Here is a 27,827-nt window from a genome sequence, read left to right on the forward strand (position 1 = left end):
CAACAAGACGAAGGAGCTGGTCGGGGACCTCCACAGGAATAAGCCTACTCTGACCCCTGTCTCCATCCATGGAGAAAATGTCGAGGTAGTCCACTCCGAAAAATACGTTGGGGTGCACCTCGACAACAGGCTGGAGTGGACTAAGAACACAGAGGCCCTTTACGAGAAGGGCCAGAGTCAGCTCTACTTCCTGAGGAGACTACAATCCTTCAATGTCTGCAACAAGATGCTGTAGATGTTCTATCAGTCATTGGTCTCCTGTGCCATTTTCTACGCAGTGGTGTGCTGAGGGTGTGGTCTGAAAGCTGGGGACGCTAACAGACTGAACAAGCTTGTTAGGAAAGCCAGTTCTGTCATAGGAGGTGGAACTGACCTGGACTTACCTGGGGGCAATGGCGATGAGGAGGATGTTTAACAAGCTGGTGAGCATTCTAAAGAGCACCTCCCATCCCCACCATGATGGGCTTGTTAAGCTGAAGAGCACCTTCAGGGGCAGGCTGATCTCCCCCAAATGTTCCACTGAGAGATACAGAAGGTCGTTTCTGCCGGTGGCCATCAAACTTTACAACCCCTCCTCGCTCTGGCGCAACATGGGATTAGACTGACGCTTGATGCCCTATACTGCTCCCCTTCACTATCACAATAACTATTTTCTATCTTCTATCTATCTGACTCCTTCTCACAGATAACTGGTTGAGAATTGCACTATACAGTCATTATTATTGTTCCGCACAGTGTTTAACAATAACAATGCTCCCTACTGCACATTGCACACGTAAAATGGTAATAATTTTATTCTTGTTTTATTTTTGTATCATATTTCATTATATACTATGTATAATCATTGCACAATGGACAATAACTTTTTTAATCTATCTCACTATTCTCATTTTATTATACGCTACTTATATAATTACTGTACAGTGCAGAATTGCACAATGTATATGTCAGGATTGGGACTCCCAAAGAATCCTTTGGCCACCAGATGGTGCCATTGAGGACTTCTGTTAGTCATTTAGTCAACATGCTTCACCTGTGTTTCGAAGGATCGGTTGCCCTTACTGTGTCTGTCTTTGCCCACTGAATCACACGTGAGTAAGCACTCTGTTTCTCTGTGTGATACTTTTTGACCTGTTTGTCATGCCTTTTTGAGCACTGTTTTTTTAGCTCCTATAATATTTTTTTGTATCTCCCGGGTGTCCTTTTGAGTTTCTTGCCTGTTTTGAAATCTACAAGCTATTTCTCTGTTTTCACTGCTTCTTTGGATTTGCCCTGAGCTACTTTTTTTGTTGCGGTTAAGTGAAGAGACTTGCCTTTTAGATGTATTTTTTTTTTTAAGCTACCTTTAAACTACCTTCCTGTTTCAGCCTCTGTTTTTGGGTATTCAGAGGATAGCTCAATCAGAAGTGCTTCTCACCTTAGATCCAGAGACCAGGGTTCAAATCCCACCCTGCTCTTGACAGTATACAACTAATTCACAATACAGACACATGCTTTCTGTCTATTTATTCTTTTTTATTTTACTCTATTGTTGTATTAGATTTGTGCTGTCATGACACTCAAATTTCCCTCAGGATTAATAAAGAATTTCTTATTCTTATTCTTAACTGGACAGCACTGAACAGCCAATTTGCTTATGCTCATCCAGACAACAATTAGAGTAGTATAAATAAAAGATAAGTTATGGCATTGGCGAGGTTTAGTAGGCCACAGAGGAGGTAAAAGGGAAGGTTCATGATGTTATTTCTGGTATGTTTACTTGACTTATGATGTTATTTCTGGTAAGGCATGCAACCCCAGTATCACGTTACAGCAGCTGTCTTTACACTGTCAAGATAGTGTGCTGCATTCACTCATACACATTATTTTTGCTGACTGGCTTTTAGATCCAACACATGCAGAAGTAAGAAGCCAGAAGACATGATTTTTTAAAAGAGGGTGTCACTTTCATTTTATCAACATGTAGCAATATTGTAATCTGCCCCCTGTACTTTTCCTTGATATTCCAGTAGATTAAATCACGGATATCCCTGTGAAATACCTATTTAAATGAGGCTTTTTGCTTTTTAGTTTTGTTTTGGTTGGTTGATTTTTACTGGATAAAAATGGTCATGTCTTTGTTATACCAGTTACAGTAAAACGTGTTTTGATTAAAAATTGCTGATTCCAACATTTATCTTATATTCACTCAGTAATAACAATGTTAGGTTTGTAGCCTCAGCACACTGAGGATGACATTAACTAAGACATGATTAAACAGCTTGGCATTTGGTTGGCTTCCTGTGTCACTTCACTGTAAGAGTAAGTAATGTTCGAATAGTCGGTTAAAATCCATGGTAGAAACACAAAGAGTAAAAGGGTTTTACGTTCTTGCCTGAGGCAAGAATGACTTTCCTCGGTGGCCTGGAAATCTGGTTGGACCCGTCTGGACTTTTAGACTCTAGACTAATTCTAGAGAAAAAAAAAGAAACCTTTATTTGAACTATGACTTGGGTGTGGCCAATCAGGTCCGCAGAAACATGTTTATTTCCACAAAGGGCGGATTTAGCGATATGCTTGGGACGATTAGAGAAGTAGTCAATGTGGCTTTCTTGCTTTATCTGTAACAGTTTTTTTACTCTAAAAATTTCCTGAGAAATGTCAAAATCGTCGCTTTACAGATTCATACAGGTTTTTGTTGCGGCAGTATTAATTACAGTTTTACTCAATGTTTTTTTAAGAAGCCGCGTGATTTCATTGCTTGGTCCCCCGAAACGACCGACACCAATATCATCAGAGTTTTTTAAATTAATTTCACCGTCAACATATAAGTACATCCTCAACCAGCCGGAGGCATGCAGGAGAAGGAACCCATTCTTAGCACTGATGATACCAACGGCACCGGATGGCATTGACTACAGAAACTCCGTAAGGAAGACTTGGGGACAAAGTAACTTGATACCAAATATTACTGTTGTCAGACTATTTTATGTGGGTATTCCAGCGAATAATGCGGACAGACGCATTCAAGAGGGTCTTGAAAAAGAGAGTGAGCACTATGGTGACATAATCCAAATGGACTTCCTGGACAGCTATTACAACCTCACCATCAAGACGATGATGATCATGAATTGGTTAGCCACACACTGTCGTTCAGCCTCTTTTGCCATGAAAATCGACGCAGACGTGTTTCTCAATGTACCATACCTTGTCAATTATCTTGTTGCCCAGGGAAGAAGCACCCTGAGGGATTTCATCACGGGGTCTGTCATTAAAGATGGTCGCCCACGCAGATCCCAGAACAGCAAGTGGTATCTACCGGAGCACGTGTACCCAGAAGCATTCTTTCCCCCGTACGTCTCCGGGGCAGGCTACGTCTTCTCTATAGATCTTGCCAAAAAGATTTCATGGGCATCTAAGTTTGCCAGGCCGGTTCCACTAGAGGACGTTTATGTGGGTCTATGCCTGCGGGTGCTAGGTATCAAGCCCGCCTACGCCCAAACTCTCTTTCCGTTGCGGAACTTGTTTGAAGTTCGGCGCTTGAAATATGAGCGTTGCACATTTGCCAACTATATCCTGATCACGGGTTTCACACCGCGTCAGCTTATCAACATCTGGCATGATTTTCAGAATGCCCGTTTATCTTGCTGAAGCGCCTCAAGTGTGTTGTTACATGATTTTAAAAAGACAGTGAAGTACAGCCTGGAGGCTTAAAAACTGATTACTCTACCTCTTTGTTAAAGGTGTCTGTGTGGCGTTTATCATTGTGGACATTTTAATTTTATTTTTGCTGAAGAAATAGTGCTATTTAAAGTACTCTTTGTGGTCTTTAAGGACAGGCCCATTCATTAATGTGCCTCCTTAGTTTGGTATTTACACATGCCAGTTGGCTTGATGCCTATAAGTTATAACTTAAAAAAGCAAAAACGTTAAAACGGCACTGAATGCCTTACCTTACCATGAATGGCCTTATTATTAATTAATTCACTCTTCTGTGCCTTCTTGATTTCATATGTCTTGTGTTCTTGTGTACCTCTTTGCACAGATGCCTCGGCTTAATGCCTTGCTCAAAAAAAGCAAAAAATTAAAACGGTAACGAATGCCTTGCAGTACTTTGTATGGCTTTGCTGTCTTGTCTTGATGTGTCTCGTGGTCTAGACCATACACATTGAACACTTTCTAACACTTTCCAGCAGGTGGCAGAATTTCTCTATTAAGAAGGGGTACGTATAGTTATGGTAACTAATGACGTGTCATTGCAAGCCTCTTGAGGGGCTCGCGTGTTTACTTTTCTGTTTTAAACAATACGTATGTTGTAGTGCTGAACAGTGAATGGCGGCTTAAGTTTCACATGTGAGAGAACGTAATTAATAGTAATTAGCCTAATATTAATAATTGATAAGGATACAACAACCACAACAACAACAATAATAATAATGCAAAAAAATACTATAAGGGTAAAGGCCGAGATGACCTTTACAGCGTGCAGTTTTGTAGGAGGCTCACGCACAGCTCTCTGGTGGTGCCTTAGTGCGAGAGGGCTGAAAATGTTGCTGAAAGGTAGGAGCGGAAAAAGCGTGTGATGATTCATCAGCGCTGGAGTCAGCATTGCTCTCAGCAGATGGCTGAGCGCCTGAGCTCTGGGAACGATCGGAGCGGTGAAATAGAGAGAATGTGTTTAATATTCTCCCATCTACGCCTCTCACTCTTCTCTGTAAATCTGTTCATTCTCTCTCGTTTTCCATCTCATGAAAGAACTTCACAGTTTGTATCTGGTCCCCGCTTTTTTTGTAGGTCCAGTTACCATTACTATTTGGTCATGTTACGGAGGCTTTTTTCTCTCTGTGTTTGCTTGAATGATGCTGTCTTTTGCTTGGCTTTATTCCCTGTAGCCTGAATAGGTTGGCAATCAGGTAGCCTAAGTGAAAGGTCACTTTTCTGTCAGTGGCCTGCATAGAAAATGGTACATGTCTTACATTGTCAATCGTTGTTTGATTATAACATGTAGTTGGTTGTTAAATCTTGTGACGTGTAGTTCATTGTTTAGCCTTTGTGTCATTCATTGCACAATTGCTGCTGAAACTGGTATCAGTATTTATCTTTGTGAAATGGGTGGAGTCCAACTCCACCAACCTGACGTAACTGAAGTCGGTTCCTAGGACAACCCATCAAACATGCATTTTTGTTCGCCTCAGCTCTCGCGAAGCGCTCCGAGCCTGTGTCAGTCAGGAGGGACCGGCAGGTTGATTTAGCGCTGAATGAGAGAGCAGAGAGGAACAGAGAAGAGAGTGGTTGCTGGAAAAAGACTGCAAAAGCCATGCTTCAAAGCAGTTAAACAAGCACTTTCGCTAGGGTTAGGGTTAGTTAAATAAGCACTTTCGCTAGAGTACAACAGGCTTTACTGACGTAGGCAGTCATTATTTTATTTATTTATTTATTCTAACTAAATAGATAACACTGGAAGAAGGTTCGCTGGGGTTGCCTTCTCCTGTAAGTAAATACTTGTTCATGTCTATTTTTCAGTAACAGTTTCATTAATGATTGAATGTTAGTACTGAGTAGGCTATTTTCTGAACACAGGCTACTGCTCGGTGTTGTAAACGGCACGAAGTAACTTGGTTACAGTCATCTGTAGCCTACTCATCCGTCTTCTGTGCGCTAGATTTTACTAAAAATGTACCGAATCTTAAAAATTTAATTGATTTTCATTAAGGCTTGAGACACGTTGTCGTTTCTTATACATAGCCTGTGTTCTCTCTAAACTGGTACATTCTTAGAAGTTACAGACCTTTCCGAAATGGGACGGGATTCCACACTGAAATTATTGAAAACAGTAGCCTATATTAGAAATTTTAACGGAACACTATGCACGATCTAAAATGTAGCATATCCTTTCATGTACATGAACCCTTAAGCGAGAGTGAAGTTGATAATACGTATAATTTACACCATTAGCACGATGTAATGCTTTCTTGGAAGTCCCTTCTAATCTCACAGCTTCCCAGATATGTTGCTTTCAAACTGCACTTGTGTGTCTGTCAGTGTATTACATCACGTGTGCTTGCAGAGTCACTGTTCTGTCTTTTGTAAAGTTTCGTGTTGTGTGGGTGTGCTTTTGCTCATTTGTTGCATGTATGTGCCCCCACTTTAGCCGCTGGATGCTTTTTTCATCCTGTCTGAGCGCTGAGTAGCCTGCAGACTGACGCTCTGCTCTCACATCAGGATGCATATGAATAGCTTATTACACCGTTGGAGTAAGTAATCCTCATTCCTTATGATTACTGATAACATATTAATTTGGCAATGAATACACTCCCTTCCGCGATTTACGGGCAATATATGTGCGTCACGTATGACGTAATGTGCGAACTTTTTTTTCCCCGTTATTCTTCTGTGCAATTGATAACTGGGTGTGCTTAATCTTATGTGCGATACGATGTGTAAACGCCAGACATAGGGCACTGGGTTGGGATCATTGTACCTTTTCAGTAACCTTGACAGGAAGTGTTGAGGCAGGCCGTTTCTTGTAATTGTATACTTTGTGGTTTGAAGACTAACCCTAATCACACACTGACATTTCTGCAGAACTGCAGAAGGCATGAATAGCCTGTAGGTCTACGTCGAGTATGGTTTTATTAGATACTGTCAAACTGTTCACATTTGTTTGCTCACAGTTTAACCGATGCTTACTTTTTAACAGTAATATCAGTAAAGATGTTTGTTGGTGTACGATGAAAAAAGACATTTCCTAGTCTTGCGACTCTTTTCTGTTCTGATTATTGCAGTAGACTAGTATGCAAAAATGTTCAGAGGCATGATGTCGGATTTAGATACCACAAGAGATAATCTGTTTTTTTTTAAGGATTAGTTTGGGTTAGCTTTAGTGTTGGCATCACCACCACACAGCACATCTGTGATAGTATTTTCATTTTCTGGCTTGAGAGAGGTCATCTGAAAGTACCATCAGCCTCTAAAGGAGGAAAATGGTTTATAAGTCTGCCCATTCACCAAAATTTGTTTCAAAACATGATTCACTCCAAAACTTATATAGGCTGTAGCATGGTGCGCCCCCACACCCACTCACCCACACACACACCACCTGGGAACTGAGTATGTGTATGAGTATGAAATGAATGTAATGAATGAGTATGAGATGAATATGTGAATTAACGTCATTACTTCAAACCCCTGTCATATGCAATGTACGTATAAGTTTGTGTGCATATGTGCAAACGTAGATCTGTCCATCTGCAATCCTGTTTGTTATATCTAAACAAATACAGACACAACCACAGACAAATACACACACACACACACACACACACCACACATGCACGGTCACATACGGTCAGTGATGACTGGCTCGTGAGAGACCTTGTACAAGTCTGTTCTTGACATTTGTTGGACTTGTTTCCATTACACAGGAGACAAATGCGTAGATTTCTGGGAATCATTTTGTAGAGACAGCCAGGTCAGCTGTGGACCAGAGCTGTGAATTAAGTGGAGCTCTTACTGTAAATTATAGTAATTCATTTACCTGTCGTTTGCTGCTGGTGCATTCTGGAACTCTGAAACAATTTCGATGATTAAAAATTAAAACGTTTCCTTTTTGTGGACACCTTATCAGTTTAGCCCTTTAAACACTTCTGTGTGATGTTAACGTCACCAGACTGTGTAAGTTGTATTTGTCATGCTTTAGTAAACACACTTCTTCTTCTTCTCCTGTATACATACAATGGCATGATTTCTACAGATCCTCCCAGTTCTCTGATGTGACCAGCAAAGTTGCAGTCCCTCCCGCTTCTTTTCGACATTGTCCGCAGATCACTTCAGAAGCTATAATAACAGCAATTACATGGAACAAAGCATACTTTCTCTTAGAGATTTGCTATCTGTAAAGTAAAGGCATTTCCACCCTTGTTTGCCTTCGTGACTGCCTCATTTGTATGTAGAAAGGAAATAAGGATTGTCTGATGTCTAGAACTTTCCATATGTATGTTGGAAAGTTTACAGGTGTTCCTCTTCTTCATTAATGTTGCAAATATATGTATTGATTTGTTTTTGAGCGACCAGATGGTTTCACATTCAAATGGAAGTGGAAAGGAAAAAGTTTTGGTAGAAACAATAGAACAATTGTACTTGCCTTAGATTCATAACATCAGTTCAGTTTCAGCCTGTTTCTCCGCCCACAAGCTCAGCGTTGCTCTCAAAAGTCATTACGTTAGCAGAAACCACTTAGCGCTCAATTGATTTTTGACAAGCAGTGCCCATTTTAGCTTGCCAGCATTTAAACAAATGGATCCTCTGCCAGCCATAATGCCTCTTTGCACGGTAACAGAAAAATATGTCGTCACAGTGCCAAGCTAAATACAAGAGTTGGCTGTTTAAGTAGTTTAAGAGAGCAAGTTCATCGAATGCACTTCTCAGATCCGCTTCGAACTAGGCACCCCTAATAACAAGTAAAGTCAGCGTAAACATAAAATGCTATATATTCTCTGAAAAATGGTGTTTATTTATAACCAGTTGTAAATATGTACAACAAAATTGAAGCAGGAACTATTTTCCTTTGAAGATAAGCCCAAACTGAGGAAGTAGATAACTTGTTTTCTTCATCAAAGTTAAGAACATTCCATCAACTTTTTGTGTGTAACATTCATAGTTTTATTTCATTTTCCTGTGTTATTAGGTCTTAGAATAGCATTTTATTTAATTATAATCTGAAATGTCAGGATTTCACTTGTATAGATAGTTGATCTGTGGAGCTTTTCTGACATAAGTTTTTAAGCTGTAGTGATACTCACATGCAGGGTTCTTCAATACAGCAACACACAGAGCTCAAGGCCATAGACAAGAACAGATTCACTGGATTCCTAAAATGCTCTTTCACTGCTTGGCCAACAGTTGGATTCATGACAAAATGATGTATGCCTCATTTTCCCTCAATTTGTATGGTAGTTTACCTTTAAAAAAAAAAGAAGAAGAAACTATGAACATATTTTAAGGTGTATTTGGTGATATAAAACATCATAGATGATCAAATTGACCGTCTTTCGCTGTTACAGTTATTAAAGTTAAATGTTATGAACCAATTGTGACACTCTTTATATCTGTGTATGGATACACGTTTTGCTAGGGTACAGTACATACACATAAACAGTAGCTGAACCCTCTGAGTGGCTGTTTCATGATTTTGTTTTAATAGCATATGTGAGTGATGAACTGGTCAAACCAGAGATCCATTTAGACCTAAATGCTCTTCCACAGATATTTTGTAATTCATATTTTTGTAATTGAGTAATTCTTCTGGCCACGCATTGTGGCTATTTTATGGAGCCTGACTGATAGCTTCCATGTCGTAAAGTGAAAATTGTAAAGGTGTGGTTTTGAAGAGAATGTTGCAGTGGCCCGCACAACCTCTAATTCATCCAGATAAAATATACTTTGGAATTCACAATATGTCATTAAGACATGTCCTACGTAACCTCAAAGAGTACCGCTGCTTACCGAGGGTGAAAAACACAACATTGTTAACTTTTTACTGGCAAAAAAAAAAAAGAATCTGTAGTTAAGAAAAAAAAAATCAGACATCATGGTGCTTCATAAAGCCATAGGTGGACAACTGTGCTGTTTCTTTCATCAAATGACATTTCATTCATAACTACTTGACCTTTTGTGGATTATTGCATTTATAATCGGAGCATATGATTATGGCATTCATGAGGGTACCTATGAATTAGACTAATTTTGCTTTAGTGCATTAGAATACAAGGGAGGCCCTGTTCTGAATCAGTGCAAGAAATTTAATTTTTTTTCTGTAGGTTATTTGATAGAGGTTCCCAGACAAGTGGGCACCATTCTTATTGCACTTCCATGAATTTAACCATGAATGAAATGAATATGCGAATTAACTTCATTACTTTAAACCCCTGTCACATGAAATGTATGTACGTATATGTGTGCATGTGTACATATGTGCAAATGTGGAGCGGTCCATCAGCAGTCCTGTTTGCTATATCTAAAGAAACATGGAAACAGCCACACGCACACAGCCACGCACACACACACACACACACATGCACACACACGCACACACACACACACACACACACACACAGGCACATGCACATGCACAAACATTCTCAAACTCTAATATGAATGTAAGTTTGTGAGAAACACCCCCCAAAAAAACAAACAAACTAAAAAAAACTTACAAACAAACAACACATGCACACTCTCACACATCTAGACTTGACCATACTGTGATGAGCAAATTTGGCAGTGCTCCTTTGCATGCCATGTTGCACATTGTTCTGTGCTGCATTGCCAGTCTACAGAATGATAGAGTGGGAGAGAATGTGAGTAGGCGAATAGCAATCCTAGCCAAGTCCCTCTCTTCTCAAACACAGCTGATGTCATGCCCACACCACACAAACACACACACACACACACACACTTGATGTGGCTCTTCTCAACCCTGGCTATACATGGATGAAAACAACATCATTTTGACAACCAAATCAGGATTTGATTGCAGTTAGATTGAAGAGAAAGGAAACGTAAGAATTGCTGCATAGTTTGTTGCTTAGATGATTCATGGCATGGTGGGGTTTGGAAAGGAGAGTAATAATTATTTTGTCTTCAAATGGTATTTTGTGTTGGTGTCTATACTAAACATTCAGCCAAGAGTATCACATAATTTTTAGTTTATAGGCAGAACATAGTATGTTTACACAGTCATTTGTCCTTTGAACCTCAAGACAGTTTGAGAAATCTCAGGTTTACATTTCTACTGAGTCAACGTATGTCTTAAAGCAGCAATAGGACCTTTATAAATACTAATTTGATTAATGAGCGAATCGAATGCATACATTCAAAACAATATTTCATCTGAGTGAGAGTGTGTGTGTGTGTGTGTGTATGTGTGCAAGAATAGCTTTCAGATGACTCAAAACATTGTCTTCAATAAATTTCTGAATGCGCGGTTGACTCATCTCTCTCCCACATACACAAACTAGCTGATCTGATAAGCTGCTCTCCACCTTTCTCTTGTTACCTAATCAGTTTTCTGCTTCTTACCAAGCCCAACAACTTTCCTCTCCCAGTAAATCAGTAGGTCAACGTGATTAGCATGAGTTAAGTGGGGGAACAGACTGCTGTGTGTATATTACTCAGTGCTTATTGAGCTCTTCCTGTTCCAGATGAACCCAAAAGTAATGTCATTTTGTATGTTGGGATGGATTTCGAGGAAGGGGTTCTTGTTACCGTTACTGTGGGAGGATTGTTGCACTGTTGGGCCTTTTTTGTAACTGCAGTAGTAAGAAGCTGTAGTTTGGTGTAATATTTTGGACACACTTTTGGATTCCTGTCACTAAAGTAATGCAGGGTTACTGCAATATATGACCCGTACTGAATTACTGCAGTCACTGTGGTTGGTTTTATTTGTTTAGGCTTGAAGGATACATTTCTTTTATGATCCTGGCACTGGGTCTGATCTGGAGTTGGTCCCCAGGCACCACATAGAGGCCGCCCACTGCTCCAAAGTAGTTAGAACGGGTTAAATACAGATGCGGATTTCCACACAGGGATCAATAAAGTATAACTTAAAAGGATGCGCTGTATTTAAATAAACATACTGAAGGACGTTGTTCATTGTTAAATGCCAAGCGCAGCCTTTTTACATTCCATGAATGAGTTTCACAGATTCTTATCACTATTCACCGTCTTGAATGAAACAGCTCTAAATGAAGCGTTTTAAAAATGTTGCAAGTGTAATTGTGATGAAGCCAAAGGTTTACACTCCCAGTAGTGTAGAGTTTTTTTTTAGGGTTTTTTTTGCAGTAAACCACATCCAGTTGCAATATGACTAAGGTTCTAGGTTAGAATTCCATCAGGTTTCTTTTGCTGTGTTTATGGCAAACAGTCTTGTCAGAGTGATGGATATTGTTTATAGCAGCAACCCCCCCCCCCCCCCCCCCCCCCCCCGTAACCATCCACATAACCACTTAGTTACATAATCGCTTCAGATTTAAAAATGGAAGAAGAAAAACAACACCCCCCAGTTTAGTTTGCCCTGAGTATTTTTTGTAAATATCGGGTTGACCTTGTTTTTGGTTTTGTTTTGTTTTTTTTCATCCTTTTTTTTTCTTTTTTTTCTGGGAGATCGTGATGCCAGTGGTCAATACTGGCCATCTTGCAATGCCATCTTGCAATACTGGTTCAGTCTGAGAAATGAAGTGTGTGAACTTTGGGTAAAATTCAGTTGTGACCCAATGTGGAATTTCTCAGACCATATGTCATCCCTGTAAATGTTACAGAAAAAGGTATATAAGCCTTTTAGACTCTCTTCTGTGACAAACATTTATAAATATTCTGTTAATGGAGTGTATGGAAGGAGAAATTTGATCCTTTTACAGTGATAAAGTAGTTTTGTGGGCATTCTGTTTAAACTCTTTATCACACTTGTCTCAGAACAAAAAGTTTAGCACAGCACTTTTTCAATTTATTTATAAATTCCAGACCGTTTCTTTTTCTTCATCCATACCTTTTAGCCTTTTCCCTTTGTGATTTTCATCGTAACTAGTCGCAGCATGACAGATACGATCATGCAAGGGTTCTTCATTAAAAACTGTATATGTGCATATGAAGGCTTTGCATTATGTTTGTGATGAAATATAGTTACCTGTTCTGTTCTTTCAGTGGGTAGAGGAAAAGTCTTCAGCTTTGTCAAAAGCTGGTCTGTGGTTTTATCTGTCCATGCAGTAGCCTATATTTATTTCATTTCTACAAACTCTGCTATACCATTTTCCTGGCCTGGGAGTGACATTCAGAGTCTGTCTGCTTTTTCCACACAGACCTCTGGGAAGCTCCCACAGACGAAATTTGTCACAGCCATGTGAACGAGGTGTAGGAGTAGAGCTAAGCAGACATCGATGTTTATCTGCACTCAGAGATGTCAGACAGCTTTTTTTTTTTTTTTTTTCGTAATGTTTTTTATAGTAAAAAAAAACCCACTGTGGTGAGAAGACTGTCGCACTTACAGATGCTGTTACATTTTTCAAGAGGAAGTTGATTCACTTTGACCTTGTATTTGACTTTGTACAAACAGAGACATGAGTCTCTTCATGTCTTCCAAGAGATATCTGTTTCCAAAGCCTCAATTTGTATTAGAGTTAAGATATTAAATTTGTTAGAGCAAATTAGATGAAAGACATTGAATTTGGAATGTACAGATGCCCTCAGTTTGTAGGTTTCCGTATAGATTAGTGTGTGAGATCCGAGAGAGAGAAAGAGAGAGAGACAGAGACAGAATGAAGGCTGCACTGTTGGTGTTTTCTATGACTGGAAACGGCAGCAATTGTTTTGTCCATTGCTGGACTAAACAATGGGTGCATGTGTGAGCTTTTCTCATGGAAGAATAATGTGGAATGATTTTCTTTTCATTTACAAAGCCTGACCCAATTGTGTCAATGTGTCAGCGTGTCAGACCGTGCTTTTCACCAATGTCACTGTCAGAACCATGACTGTTATGCTTTACAACTTAAAGGCTCCACTCCCTTTAGTTTATCCAGAGACCGGAACTATAGTTTCACAATCAGAGGATGAATTTAGAATTTGGAGTCTTTATTACGTTGTAAGTGTCTATGTATGTGTGTGTATATATATATATATATAGAGAGAGAGAGAGAGAGAGAGAGAGAGATAGATATAGATATAGATATAGATATATGTATGTAAATATATATAAACACACTCACCACACACACACACACACACACACACACACACACACATATATATATATCTGTGACACAGGAGCCCAGAGCACCAGTCAGGATAAGCTTCAGCCCTGTTCTGACAGTTTTCAAATGAGACAAAGTTAAGACGCATAGAGCTGTCTTTTGTTCACAGAGAGTGCAAAAAAGAGATGTAAAGATGGAAGATGTCTGAAAGACACCTTTGATGTGTCACCTGGATGTGGTGTCAGTGTCAGTGTGTGCAATGTGTCTCTTGCAAACCATACAGTAAGTTCCTGTGAGGTTTTAAGTTGTCATATGCAGCTCCCTGTGAAGTGACAAATCGTGTCACATGCCTGATTTCATATAAATTTCAAACTAACTGACCATTGTTCAGTTTTCTTATCTTATCAGACACTTGCAGTATGAACAATAAGATTCAGATCTTGAAAAGTATACCGTGTCCTTCAAATATTCTGTCATTGTACTTGTACAAAGATGTCTGGGACCTTGACGAGAACTCCCATGCTAGAATCTCCTTCTTAGTTCCGCTGATGAAATAAGCACTGTACTATATATAAAACTCTGTTAGTTGGTTTGATTCACCGTTTTTGAAGAACCCTCATTCTTTTGTTTGCTATAATCTGTTCTGTTAATGTAGAGAAAAATGGCCTCTTGGGTAGTTACATAGCAACGATGGATTTATTTTTTCTTTCTATAGTCTAGATACATGTGATATACTTCAGATGTATTCTTCTTTTCTAGTGCCATTTAGCTGTTTTATTTTTCATTGATGTAAAATGTCGCTGTCTGTTTCTCTTTCTCAGTACCGCGTGTCTCTTGTTTGAAAAACAACATGAGTGGGCTCAGTGTTTTACCTGTATAAAGTGATCTTACCATGTCCTGCCCACATCTATTTTAAAACCTAATTATGCCGCTGCTATTGTTTCACACTATCCTACAGGAAGCACTTTCCTTGCCGTTGAGCTAACTGAGTACTTACAGGGTTGAAATTGGGCTTTTGTGTAAATGTCTTTCATCCATGTTGAATTTGCATCCAAGTGCACCTACATGCAACAGTTTTGACAGAGCAGAGAAGGCAATATGTAGAGACTGTTGCTGGCTGAGGTTTGAAGCGTTGCCAAGACTAGGATTATAAAAACCTGACACGTCGTTTCCTGTTAAGTCAGAAATCATGGTTTTGATATGACTATTGTCAAAGTGCACTACAATAAAAAGTAAAAGTATTGTGAAAAGTAAAAGTAAAAAGTAAAAGTATTGTGTGGTCAGTTCATGTTATGTAGTAGGAAAGGAGAGTTACCATGTTTTTGAATCAAGAAATATCTAAAGTTACAGATACTTTATTAGCTCAGTATCACTTTGCAATGGAAATTCTTTCATATTCATGATTTTGTCATGATTGGTTTTCTACAGGTTCAGACCAAGCAAGGCTTGTGTAAACTGGATGACTGAACTGTAAAATTTGACAATTGGCTCTATAAAAAAATCATCTTTGATTATTCCAGCAGTAGGTAGACTTTTTGTAGTTAAAACTCACACCAAGACAACCTTCCCTCACACTGATGTTGTTATTGTTGTTTGCTTTGTGTGTGTGTGTGTGTGTGTGTGTGTGTGTGTGTGTGTGTGTGTATCAGCTGATATACCCAGGATGTGTGAGGTAGATGTGTCGTCGGAACCTAGCAGCCCTACTCTGTATGGCGAGTCCTCGGATACCTATTACCACGTGGACCGTTGGCAGAAACTTCGCACTGCTGTGCGCAAACTGGAGTTCTGGGAGAACTTTACAGCTGAACTTATTGGGAGTGGTTTCTTTTCCAAGGTGTATAAGGTAATTTCATTTTCATGTGTTCCTCTCTCGTTGACCAAAAACGCAAATACGTTTCGTTGTGAGCAAGAGAAAGTAAAACTTTTCTCTTACCTCTTAGTGAGACAGCCTACATTTGAACTTCAAAATCGGTTATTGTTGAATTAGATGTAAATATATTTTACAAAATAGGGAGTGTAGCCATGGAACATCATACTTCAGCTTCAAAGTCAGTTGATTAATGTTAAAAAGACATGGATATTGAGACCAGCATATTATTTTTTTAACATGTTCAAATCGCACTGCTTATAAATATACATAACTACCGCATATAATGAAAAGCTCAGATAAAAATTTCTGAATAAATGTGTTTATAGTAAAAAGACCATAAAAATAATAGCAATAAATTAGACTTACACCACACTATTTTCACATTACAATGTCGTGTGGAGATATAAACTAACCAGTCAGACTGTTATTTTGACTGATGCTTGCCCCTAAGCCTCTGGATGAATATCAAATACTGTAACACACAATCTCATGGCACATTATAAATGCTAGCAAAATATACGGCAAACAAAATGAAGCAAATACAAACACAGCACCGTACTGGATTAAGCAGAGAAACACATCAGAAAAACAGCTGAGAAACACTGTTGACTTGACACTTAGACTTAAGGCTTCCCGTGTGAGGCCACAAAACATGAACTTTCATAATCTGCACATAGCAGTCAGTTCAGGGCCTCACACTTGGCCTAAGAGGAGACTAATAAAAGTAAAGTTAGATGTTTGTTTTGCACCTGTGTCTACAACTTCCAACTATGCCACGCTGACCCCCCCCCCCCTCCCCATTCTACCCTGGTCTTCCTATTAGGACCACTAAGAGTCAGTTGGTAAGAAAGAGAAAAAGAGTTTTGAGTAGGCTGCATGGACCAGCAGTGATTTTGTCCAAAACTGTTATGAGCCAACATCAGCTGATTGAAAATATGTAAATACAAGTTTCTGTTTTCTTTTAATATCCTCTGCCGTAGTTCAGACTATAGAATATGATGAAAACAATGTTGTTTTTTCAAGTCTCGTAGTGCTGGCCAAAACTTTCACAGAGAATAAAAAAATAAAACACAAAACGAGATCTTACTGCAGAATGTACTTAGCTGGTACATTTTAGCCATCTTTACAATTTCTATTTTATTTAATTTTTCTTTATTTCTTTGTTTAAGATTAGAATCAAATCAATGATAACCTTGGGCTTAGTGAAACTATGTTTCCATATTTGTTTGGGTGCTTGAGAATGTGAATATGTACGTGCTAGTGTGTGCGCGTTTGTGTGTGTGCGTGCTTGTGTGGGTGTGTGTGCACACTCACACATACTTGTGTGCATCTATGCACATGTGTTCATGCACGTGTGTATGCACATATTTTCCACACACATGCTCGCACGCACACATACACATACACGCACACACATGCACACGCACACACACACCACACACACACACACACACACACACACACACACACACACACACACACACACACACACTCTAATGGCACTCAACAACTCTTGCCTTGTCATCTACTAATGAGGACATGCTTGCAATACCAAGGCTGGCTCAGAGCCAGTTCCTATAAGAGATTATAGAGAGAAAGAGGGTTTCGGGGGTACCCTCTCTGTTTGACTTACATAATCTCTGATGGATCTATCTGCTCTAGAGCATAACAATGAGGACAGAACTGTGACCTGCATTTCTGCTTTGTCCTTTAAATGAATACTGAATGGGACAAGAGGGTGACTGAATATTTAATCACCAGGTTTTTACTAACGATATGTACAGTGCATTGCTCTCATTACTCTGTTTTAGTAAATGTTCAGTCCTGAGCGTTACAATATGATACAAATTACATAATAGTTGGAAAGTACCCCTGTGGATGAATGTTTCCAGAGCACCCTGCAGGAACTGAGAGGGTAAATGCAATGGACAGAGAGAGGGCAAGAGAGGACAGAGAGAGAGAGAGAGAGAGAGAGAGAGAGAGAGATTTTAAATACACATCAGTCATATGATCCGGTTATGTGTAGTGATTTTTGACGCAATGGAAAATTTCATATTCCATTACAGTTGACTTGTTTCAGATGTCATGACTCGTTTCGTTGTCTAGGTGATACACAGTACCACTCGTAAGGTGATGGTGGTGAAGATCTATAAGAATGACGTGGATCAGGACAGCATTGTCCGTGAGATCAGCCTGCTACAGAAACTCTCCCATCCCAATATAGTCAGGTAAGTGACCTATCAGAGGCCAGCAATAAACCAAGACTGCCCCACACGCCCAGACTCTGCCTGCAATGCACTCATTTTAATACTGTACACATATTTAGTTATTATTTAGTTACAACTTCTCTAAACTTAATGCTGTTTAACGGCAGTGATTATGTGAATGTGATTATTTCATCTGGCATATTTCAATATGAACAGTTATCTTTTGTATACTCAGTATATGCACACTCTCAAATACCCTGACAAACGTTATTACCATTAGTAAGTGAACCAACCAAGACAGGAAATTGCTCTATTTTACAAAATGACTTCATCTTTGTTTTCCGATTTGGTGTGTGATTAACGTATATAATCATTTGTCAGGAGTACTGGCAACAAGAGCAGAGGATGATCAATTTTAAAAAGGAGATTCACCTTCACATAGAGAAAAGATAAAGGGGAAGCCCAGAATAGCTATAATTACGAAGTTACTTGTCACCTGTTTGGCGTTTATATGGGAGTAATACAATGTCCATTTTGCTTGTTTAAGTTATTTTAAGTCAAACAAAGATAACTTACAAAAGCTAAATGGAAATTGGTCAGATATAAGCTGTTATCAGATATGCACTGGCTTAGTGCGTAATAAGATACTTATGTAAGCTGTAAAAATTCTTTAGCTACCAGGTATCAAACACCACACCTTGTTGGTCAATACAATTATGAGAACTTAGATTACCATGGAAGACCAGTGATCTGAAGGTCATAATATTATTTCATTGTGAAAACATTTTAATAGCATATAAAAATACTGCTCCAATGGCAACTAAACCTATGGCTAGACTACCATGTAAAGACTACAGGCAAGGATGTGAGAAGATTGTGTAGTCCTATTAGTGGTAAGATGAAAGGAAAAATGACTTTTGGATGTTGTTGCTAATTTGTCATGACATATTTGGCTTCCTCTTTATTTCAGGTATCTTGGTATCTGTGTAAAAGAGGACAAACTATACCCAATTTTAGAGGTGAGGTTTGAGTTTGTACTTGGATGATACAAATCACACACATTTGCAAACCAAGTGAATATCATCAACTTTGTCTATGACATGTCCTCTAGCCCATTGTTGTAGTGCATACCATTTATGACCCAAACATTGGGTCATTTTGTTTCTCTGTAGTATGTTAGTGGAGGCTGCCTAGAGGAGTTACTGGCCAGGAAAGATGTGACCCTCAGCTGGAGAGAGAAAGTGGACCTGGCCTCTGACATCACCAGAGGAATGATCTACCTGCACTACAAGAACATCTACCACAGAGATCTCAACTCAAAGGTAAGGTACCACCACCAGACGTACCTACTTTAGACATTTACATGCTCATGTAGGACCATATTCATTTACTGCTGACATCACATTCACTAACTGTAGTACCATATTCACCTACTGCCAACATCATATTCACTTAACTGTAGTACCATATTCACCTACTGCTGACATCACATTCACTTACTGTAGTACTATATTCACCTACTGCTGACATCACATTCACTTACTGTAGTACCATATTCACCTACTGCAGACATTGCATTCACTTACTGTAGTACTATATTCACCTACTGCAGACATCGCATTCACCTACTGTAGTACCATATTCACCTACTGCTGACATCACATTCACTTAACTGTAGTACCATATTCACCTACTGCAGACATCACATTCACTTACTGTAGTACCATATTCACCTACTGCAGACATCACATTCACTTAACTGTAGTACCATTTTCACTTACTGTAGTACCACATTCACTTACTGTAGCAGAGTAACTGTCCCTGTCCTTGGACAAGTTATTGCGCGCGCGTGTGTATGTGTGTGTGTGTGTGTGTGTGTGTGTGTGTGTGTGTGTGTGTATGTGTGTGTGTATGTGCGCGTGTGTGTGTTTGTGTGTGATTGCATGCATGTGTATGTGGATGTGTGTGTGTGTATGTATTTATGGCTGTACAATCGAAAAGTGTTTGTTTGGGTTTTTTTGCTTACATCTTTCATTTCTTTTAATCTAATATCTTTTGATGATCAGAATGGTGCGCGGCTGGATTGATATTATGTTTTTTGTAAAGTAACCAAATTTGTTCATGAAGAAGTTTCAGGTTATATTTTATTGCCTTGAGCTCCACTTCATTTACTATTCACTTTCATTCCAATAGATTTCACTAAATATATGTTTGCATAAAACATAAAGTAACTTTTATCCTTTTTAACATGAGTCTGTTCATCATTGACAGTTTGTATCATGGCAATTTAAGATTCGTCTGATGTTACAGAGCCTTTGCTTAGTGTGTATGTCTTGCTTGTTTGTGAAACCTTTTCATGTCTGTGAGGCACTAACAAACTAAAAGACAGGGAGTGGTTGTTAGCAGCAACACAAGTGTTCATCAAGCGCTCAGTGGCAGTGTTAAGGGCTGAATCAACAAGGCCAGCCCATTATGATGCTAATATACACTCCTACACACACACACGCACGCACACACACGAACACACAGGCACACACACACACACACACACACCCCATACACAAACACTCCTGCAGCCTCCAGCTTGTCAGTGAAGGTCAGTGAATCAACAGTGCATTGGTTAGTCTTTCTTTTTCTCTCACCACCTCCACTGTCCCCATGTTTACACTCTCCTTGTTTTGTGGTCAGCTCACATTTATCATCCATTCACTTATAAACAATGTGCAAACGAGAATGCTAATGCCACAGATAACATGTTGAAAAGGCATTGCACCCATGGACCAATGGGAGCTGTTGGTTTGTCTGTGGCCTTATTAGTAACCTTTTACTCAAAGGTTGTTGTGGCAGCAGCAAACTGGGAGGTCCTGAATAAACTTTGCTGTTTATCCCCTAAAATTATTATTAAAACCCAGAATGCACAACAGGCTTTGAAGATAAATGTGTTCCCCAAAGTGTATTGAAGAAATACAGTAAATAGCTATAAACTCCCTTTGTTCTGCAACTGCAGACACTTCCAAGTTCCACCAATAAAAGAACACAAAGTCCAAAAGATTTCACTATCACAGACTTTACATTGTTTAAAGTGCTCATATGAATTAACATAAGAGCTTAATTGAGATTGTGTAATGTTAATTTGTTTGCGCGTAGTGAGATCAGAGACCTTTAGTGGGCACTTGAAAGGTTTGGTAACCCTAACTACGATCATAGATTAGAATAGCATCTCTTTACAAGCAACTGTATCAACTCAACCCGAATGGCTCTCTTGTTCAGTGAATGTTTTTATCCCTCGGAAAATCTAAGCAGTCTGTCAACTCCTTCTTTTCCATATTTTTCTGCTCAAAACTCCTCGTTTCCAAAAAAATTCGCAATATATGGCTCACTGACAGAGCTCTGTGCTAAATTTAGTGGTCTAGACCAGAACTGGACTTCTTCCCGGAGTGAGCCTGTGTAATCACAAGTTACAACAAAAAGAGAATGTGAGATTTTTATTTATTTATTTATTTATTTATTGCGGCTACTGGTTTAATTTAAAGTAGATTGAGGTGCAAGCAGGCCAGTCTTCCCGTCAGCAGTTTCGGTTCCAGTAAGTCCTATTTTTCCTTATGTAACAGCTCTAACGCCTGCTGTACCTGGAGTGTTCTCTGTGGAAGAAGAGCTGGAAGAAACTGAACTGTTGGAATATTTTCAAGACTTTTCAAAAAGATTATACCAAAAAGTGAAATGGGCTGAGCATACACATTGTTTCAGAGAAAGGAGCAAAAGTTACCTGAATTTTACCGTTCCAAGTGTTGCTCTGTCCCACGAAGCCTAACATAAAAACAGATAAATAAATACAATTCTTCTTTTAGTCCTTCAGTTTATTCTGCATATGCTGTTAAGTATAACCTAAAGTATCAAAACAATTTCTAGAATAGAAGATGGCAGAATATTCTACATTCTGATTTTGGAACTATGTCGCCAGAAAAGTCTAAGTTTGGCATTTGAGAAAATATAGAGTACCAAAGGGATGATCTCGACGGTAGAGTGGCCTTGTTGATAGACAGAGTTGAAGGAGGCCTCTCAGCACGATCTGGATAAACTGGTATAGCCATTTTGTCTGCTGTGGTTTCTGCTCTAACTCCAATGCTTAGCAACCAGAGAGTTTTTGAGTGAAGTGTTTAAAGAAAATTTGCAGAATCATGGTTTTGACCCACAGTACCACACTGACTTCAAATTACTTTTCATTTGACGTAAGCAAATGAGTTTTGTGAATCAGTGACAGCTACTGTTCAGCCAGTGGAAACAACATTACGTGTGTTTATGGTCACGTAGTACATTTAACTTTATGTTGAGTTACACTGCCCCCCTCAGGCAATTGACAAAATAACCTGATGTACATTACACGGTCATCTCTTCCAAGAATAAAGAGTCATTTTCTCTATATATACAACTCAATATACAACATTCCTTTTGTATCACACTATATAGTTTCACTTTCAGCAGTTTCAAGCAAAGTACATTTGTACACCCCCTCACCCCCATAATAAGTGGCAACAAAATCATGTTGAAATCTGATGTAGGCAGACATCTGAACATGCCATGCAGTTTATGTAGACTGTGGTTTAAAGGTGCTGAATTTGTTGCCCCTTTGAGTCATGGCAGTACCACAGGTGGAAATAAATGAAAAAAGATGTCTTTCTGTTTAGCTCGTCCTTTTGTGTGTGTGTGTGTGTGTGTGTGTGTGTGTGTGTGTTTCTGCCTTGGTGTTTCAGTGCTCTAAATGCAGATTAGTGGATACTGAATAAGATTGAAACAAAGTTCTTGATGTCTTATATATAGATGATGTACAATTTAATACAACTTGAGTTGTCTCTGACTTTTGCTACACTTAGCCTTTTGATAGGGACATGCAGTCATATAATCATTACTATAATGTGATTGTAATATACTGCAATAAATTTGTATGTGTTGTTTGTTTGTTTGTTTGTTTGTCTTGATTTCAGAACTGTCTGATAAGGGTGACAGCACGAGGCAGGGAGGCATTAGTTACAGATTTTGGTTTGGCCAGAGAAGTGGTGGAACTTCCTGCCAAAGACAGGAAATTGTCCCTGGTTGGCTCTGCCTTCTGGATGGCTCCTGAGATGTTGCGGGGGGAGCCGTATGACCGAAAGGTAACAACCATACTTGTGATTACTAGTTACCAGAATATCGGTGAGAGCAGGGCTTTTTTGTCTGAAATGATTCAGATAAGCTCTACTCGCCATATGTATCACTGTCTTTGTTTTACTTTTATCTAAGTTAAGTGTCGGTTATGGTGATGATGGTGATGATGATGATGATGATCTTGATGACAATTATTTTTGCATTATGGCATTATTTGCTGTTTGATTCATAGCACTGACACTAGATGTGATATCGGATTTGTTCACGCCTGTTCTAAAACACTGTTTGTCGTTACTCACATCTGTTTATGCACATTTTTATAGGTTGACGTGTTCTCTTTTGGAATTGTGCTGTGTGAAATTCTGGCCAGGATTCCAGCAGACCCTGAGATTCTTCCCAGAACTCAAGTAAAAATCTGTCTCATAATAAACAGTATACACCACATATCCCATGAATCAATCAAACAATCAATCAATCAATCAATCAGTTTTTCCTCAAATAATGAATACATAATCAGTCAGTAAACAAACAAATACATACATACATTCAAATATACACACAAACCTACATACAGCTTAATATACATGTTTCATTGTATCAGAGAAATTCTGTGAGGTGTGGTTTTCTGGTTTGTCTGCATTGTCTGTTCAGAACAGTATCTGTTCTTTGTCTTACAGGACTATGGTCTTGACATCGTAGCGTTTAGAAAGTTGGTGAGTGGGTGTCCACAACGTGTGCTGGAATTAGCGGCTAGCTGTTGTCTGGTAAGAGTTTGTTTTGAGCAACCTCTGGCACAAGAATTTCTTTCAGGATGAAGAAAGTTCTATCTTATCTTAATTTCAAATAAAATAAAGACATACATACGTACATGCATACATACACGCAAACATATATACATTCAGTTTATATGCATTCTAAACCCCAAAATATTCCAAACAATAAACTACATTTTGAATATTCAACCCACATCCTTTGCTATTTCGCATTCCTGCCCTCCTTCAGATGGAGGCATTCCGAAGGCCGTCTTTCACGGAGATCCTGGATGAATTATCCGAGGTTGCGGAGACCCTTGAATCCCCATGTGCAGAAGTGACCACAGGATGAGAGGACTTCACCACCCTCTGCTCACTTCCTCCAGCTGTCCCACCCACCCTAGGAAGGACACTGTGCACTTAGCTCTATACGTACACTCCAGAACAGTCCCTAAAGGAGGCGTGTGCTGTGATGCAAAATTTCCTGATAGGTTCATAGGATTTGATGGACAGGTGGAACAACCAATCTTTAAAACAGACCTCTGCTGTGTTAATGGAAGTCCACTGGGGAGTGTTTACAGTAAAGGCTGCCAGGAAAACTACCCTTTTATTGTTTGGGAGAGTTGAAATAGAAATGTGTGTGCGTGTGTGTGTGTGTGTGTGTGTGTGTGTGTGTGTGTGTGTGTGTGTGGGTTTGTGTTATAGTAATGTATAGAAGGTTAGATGCAGAGAATCAGTATTGCCTTAGTGTTTTCATGGTATGGCTCAACAGTTGGAACAAAGCAAAATTGATGAAGAAAAAGCATAACATTTAGTATTCATTTCATTATGAGGTTAATTTCTATATTCATGTTTCTTGGATACTGTAAGTTTGAAAGTCATTCTGGAGTGTGTGTGTGTGTGTGTGTGTGTGTGTGTGTGTGTGTTGTTATTATGTCAGCTGCACATATATCACCATTTCAAAACCACAGACACATTTTTAATTTGATTTGTGAAGATATTCAGTCATGGGGACGTTAAAATAGACATTTTAACCAACTTGCTGGTGCAGAGTTCGAGTTTCATTGCTTGTACAAACTTTCTGCTTCTTTGGAATTTATATCTTGTAAACAGTTTTGCCACCATGAATGGCAGTGCACATATTAAAAAGGTAATATTTTCGTAGTGTTGATTCTCTTTGACTTCTCTGATGTTAAAAACAGACACACACACACACGCACACACCTAAGGCAAACCTGACCTCCATTAAATATACTCTTTCTCTATCTCTAGCTAAAGCTTTGGAGACAAATTAGAGTTTTGCCATCTGTACCATCTTATACCCTGTTAGGAGTGCCTTCTTCATGCACTTTCAGACCAACAATTGTGTGGCATGTACTTTTTAATTTAATGAAGCAAAAATTAAGGTATTCGGTGTAAATCTTTGTTGTTAGTTTGTTCTTCATCATGTTAATATATTCTTTTCTTTCCCTCTTTTTTTAATTTGAGTGAAAATTTCATTTGTTTATTTGCTTTGAATCTGTTTGTTTTGATGATTTGGTGAACTGGCAGAGGAGTTCTTCATTTTTGTTATCAGGTCAAAGTATTTCATGTATTATCAGTGACAAATTATTTAGTTGCAAATTGCATTTATGATCTATCTGCCTATCTGCTGAATACATGCCCTGTTCACTTATATCACAAGTGCTGCATTTTATTGGTGCTACACACATTTAAACGTAAATGGTGAGAAAGCACAAAATAGTTTGAGCCAATTATTACTGGCAAGTAGTGACCACACGAGACTATATGGAAAAACCATATGAAATATGAAAAATGAAATATACAAAGAGTAGACCATGTCAGAACATCATATACCACAATCTTCAGTGTGTTCCTTAACTTCAAACACTGACCGCTAGCAGTAATTCAATTTGTGCATTGTTGAATATCACATTAATACCACAGAATTTGCAGATACTATGAAACTGTAGAGTAATACTGTTATGTCACTGTAATATTTCAGCTTTGTTTGCATCAGTTGTACTATTGTACTATCAATTTTTGGGCTATAATATCTGACCAAATGACACTGCAATATCTTGCATTGAACAATACTTTTATTTCATCTTTTTTTGGTATTATTTCATTATTTATTTTTATAGGACAAATGACTGATTCTATAAGTTGGATTTTTAGAACAGTTCATGGAGAAAGGTATACATGGTACTGATTATAGTGTATGCTGCTTCAGTTTTAATACTGGTCTTCTGATCTTTCATCGTGTTGTTAAGAAAGACAATTTAGATGACTCTTTTACCATTGTGCTCTTTACTTAAAACAGCTGTGGAGATAGGGGTTTGATACATTCTATGGGCTGTAGTAGCTGAGTATTGAAATACAATTGGTTGCTGGGATTCAATATAGTTTGCATTCAGAGATGGAAACAACAGGAATACATAAACCCAGGAATAAGCTACTTGGACAGATCTGGAAACTCAGCTATCACAGTCAATGGAATTCCTGAAAAAATCCTATATTGTTTTGTGTTACTATTATTTTTTTTTTTTTTAAAGGTAAGCACAATGATGAAGAGGTGCTTAGCCTTTTCGTTAAGTTTTCACAGATGTGAACTCACTGCCTCAATATTTACTTGTTTATAAGAGACCAAACAAGGTGTGTTCCAGAAGTTTCACATTCAGAGACCAACTGCGTGCATCTTGTGGTTAGTGTTACAGTTAGATTTTTGAGTAGATCCCTTGTTTGTTTCTTAATTATCTGTATGTCATCTTAGTTTAACATTTTGAAAAGGGTTAAATCTTTGTTTATGTGTTATTCAATATACAGTAACCCTTATGTTGTGTGTATGTTTTTATAATGTTTTGTTAAAAGGTTTCTCATGAGACTAATGTAAATGTCTAATAAAAATGAAAGAAGAAGGGGGTTTCAACTGCTTTTGTCATCCTTTTGACCAAATACATACACTTTCAATAACTTTTATAATCCTGAATCAATAGTTTAGTTAGTTGAACAGTTCATTAGTAACCAGTTAATTTGTAACATTTTGCTACAGTTCTTGAGAAGTATTATCATAATTTACAGATTTATCAAATGGAAGCTCAGCTCTTTACTTGAAAGCTTTCATTATTGGTTCATTGAATCGCACAGAGATGGGAACAGGTGTGTGACCTTTATTAAGCAGTTCTTGCTTTCTCTCTCTCTTGCTCGCTCTCTCTCTCTCTCTCTTTCTCTCACTTAATATGCCATTCATCCTTATCTCCATCATCATCATCGCCGTCGTTATCATCATCATCATCATCGTCACAGACATGGGTCTCACAGCTTTCATGTCCGGTTACCTGGCAACTTTTCACATCATGCACATACTTGACAATGCTAATCAGATTTTGAACTATACTCATATTTCTTTGAAGCCTGGACTCAAAGAAGAGTCCTAAATAATTATGAGAGATATACTAGTCGGATAAGGTCCAGTTTCCTCGCCGTCGTTTTGCACTGTGGAATGACTGCATCACCAATCCAAAATTGATTCCTAGAGGGTTTTAGTAAAGAAGCCCTCCTTTTAGCCTATTTGATAAAAGTTTTTAAAGAAAAGTACTTTTCTTTGTGTGTTTGACTTCAGGTGGCCATGCTAAGGACTGATAATGGAATATCAAGGGCCTATTTATACAGGGACGTGTTTAGTTTGTTTGTATGTTCCAAATGAATGCAACTCAGTGCACTTCCTCTTTTCTGTTGTCTAGCCTAATTCATGAAAGAGATCATGGGCTGTGAGAACATAGACTAAGACTAAGCAGGTCTATTTAGACTTTACACAATCACCTGAAAGTGTCTTTAATAACGTAAAAACATTTGATACAGCCAAATGAGTTGTTCAGGAAACCCTCCATTTCTTCTTCTGGTTCTGACGTAGTTATCTTTGACAAGTAGCAAGCATAGGTTTTTAATCAAGGGCTCATGATATTCCTTCTGAAATGCTTTCATTATCAGATTCTGTGCTTCATTAAACAATTTCTTGTGAAGAGATCTGAGAGCGTCAAAGGTGCAGGTTGCTGTGTGAATGCTGCTTCAGATTTCTATCGCACTGGGTGTTGATTATGAGGGGAAATCTACAATCACAAAAACTCACATTACAAAA

At 38.6% G+C, this 27,827-nt stretch overlaps 2 protein-coding genes across 2 annotated transcripts; both read left to right on the forward strand.

Annotated features, from left to right (window-relative positions):
- The first annotated feature begins 392 nt into the window (after window positions 1-392).
- On the forward strand, window positions 393-3,630 carry b3galt8 (beta-1,3-galactosyltransferase 8). The gene is made up of 2 exons (XM_030791826.1): window positions 393-535; window positions 2,721-3,630. Exons 1-2 carry the CDS (start codon window positions 393-395, stop codon window positions 3,628-3,630), a joined length of 1,053 nt encoding a protein of 350 aa, XP_030647686.1.
- An 11,751-nt stretch (window positions 3,631-15,381) lies between these two features.
- LOC115828117 (dual specificity testis-specific protein kinase 2) lies at window positions 15,382-24,041 on the forward strand. Its single transcript, XM_030792042.1, has 8 exons — window positions 15,382-15,561; window positions 17,695-17,816; window positions 18,766-18,814; window positions 18,968-19,117; window positions 22,778-22,945; window positions 23,261-23,344; window positions 23,615-23,701; window positions 23,940-24,041. Exons 1-8 carry the CDS (start codon window positions 15,382-15,384, stop codon window positions 24,039-24,041), a joined length of 942 nt encoding a protein of 313 aa, XP_030647902.1.
- Window positions 24,042-27,827: the final 3,786 nt, after the last annotated feature.

The sequence above is a fragment of the Chanos chanos genome, chromosome 14 (assembly GCF_902362185.1).
Source record: "Chanos chanos chromosome 14, fChaCha1.1, whole genome shotgun sequence".
Lineage (NCBI taxonomy): Eukaryota > Metazoa > Chordata > Actinopteri > Gonorynchiformes > Chanidae > Chanos > Chanos chanos.

Bases quoted from the DNA above. Each gene is read 5' to 3' on its own strand.
- b3galt8 (XM_030791826.1), top strand. From the start codon at position 393: ATGGCGATGAGGAGGATGTTTAACAAGCTGGTGAGCATTCTAAAGAGC. The intron at 536-2,720 runs GTCGTTTCTGCC...TGTTTTTTTAAG, and splicing joins TCCACTGAGAGATACAGAAG to AAGCCGCGTGATTTCATTGC.
- LOC115828117 (XM_030792042.1), top strand. From the start codon at position 15,382: ATGTGTGAGGTAGATGTGTCGTCGGAACCTAGCAGCCCTACTCTGTAT. The intron at 18,815-18,967 runs GTGAGGTTTGAG...GTTTCTCTGTAG, and splicing joins AACTATACCCAATTTTAGAG to TATGTTAGTGGAGGCTGCCT. The intron at 23,702-23,939 runs GTAAGAGTTTGT...GCCCTCCTTCAG, and splicing joins TAGCGGCTAGCTGTTGTCTG to ATGGAGGCATTCCGAAGGCC.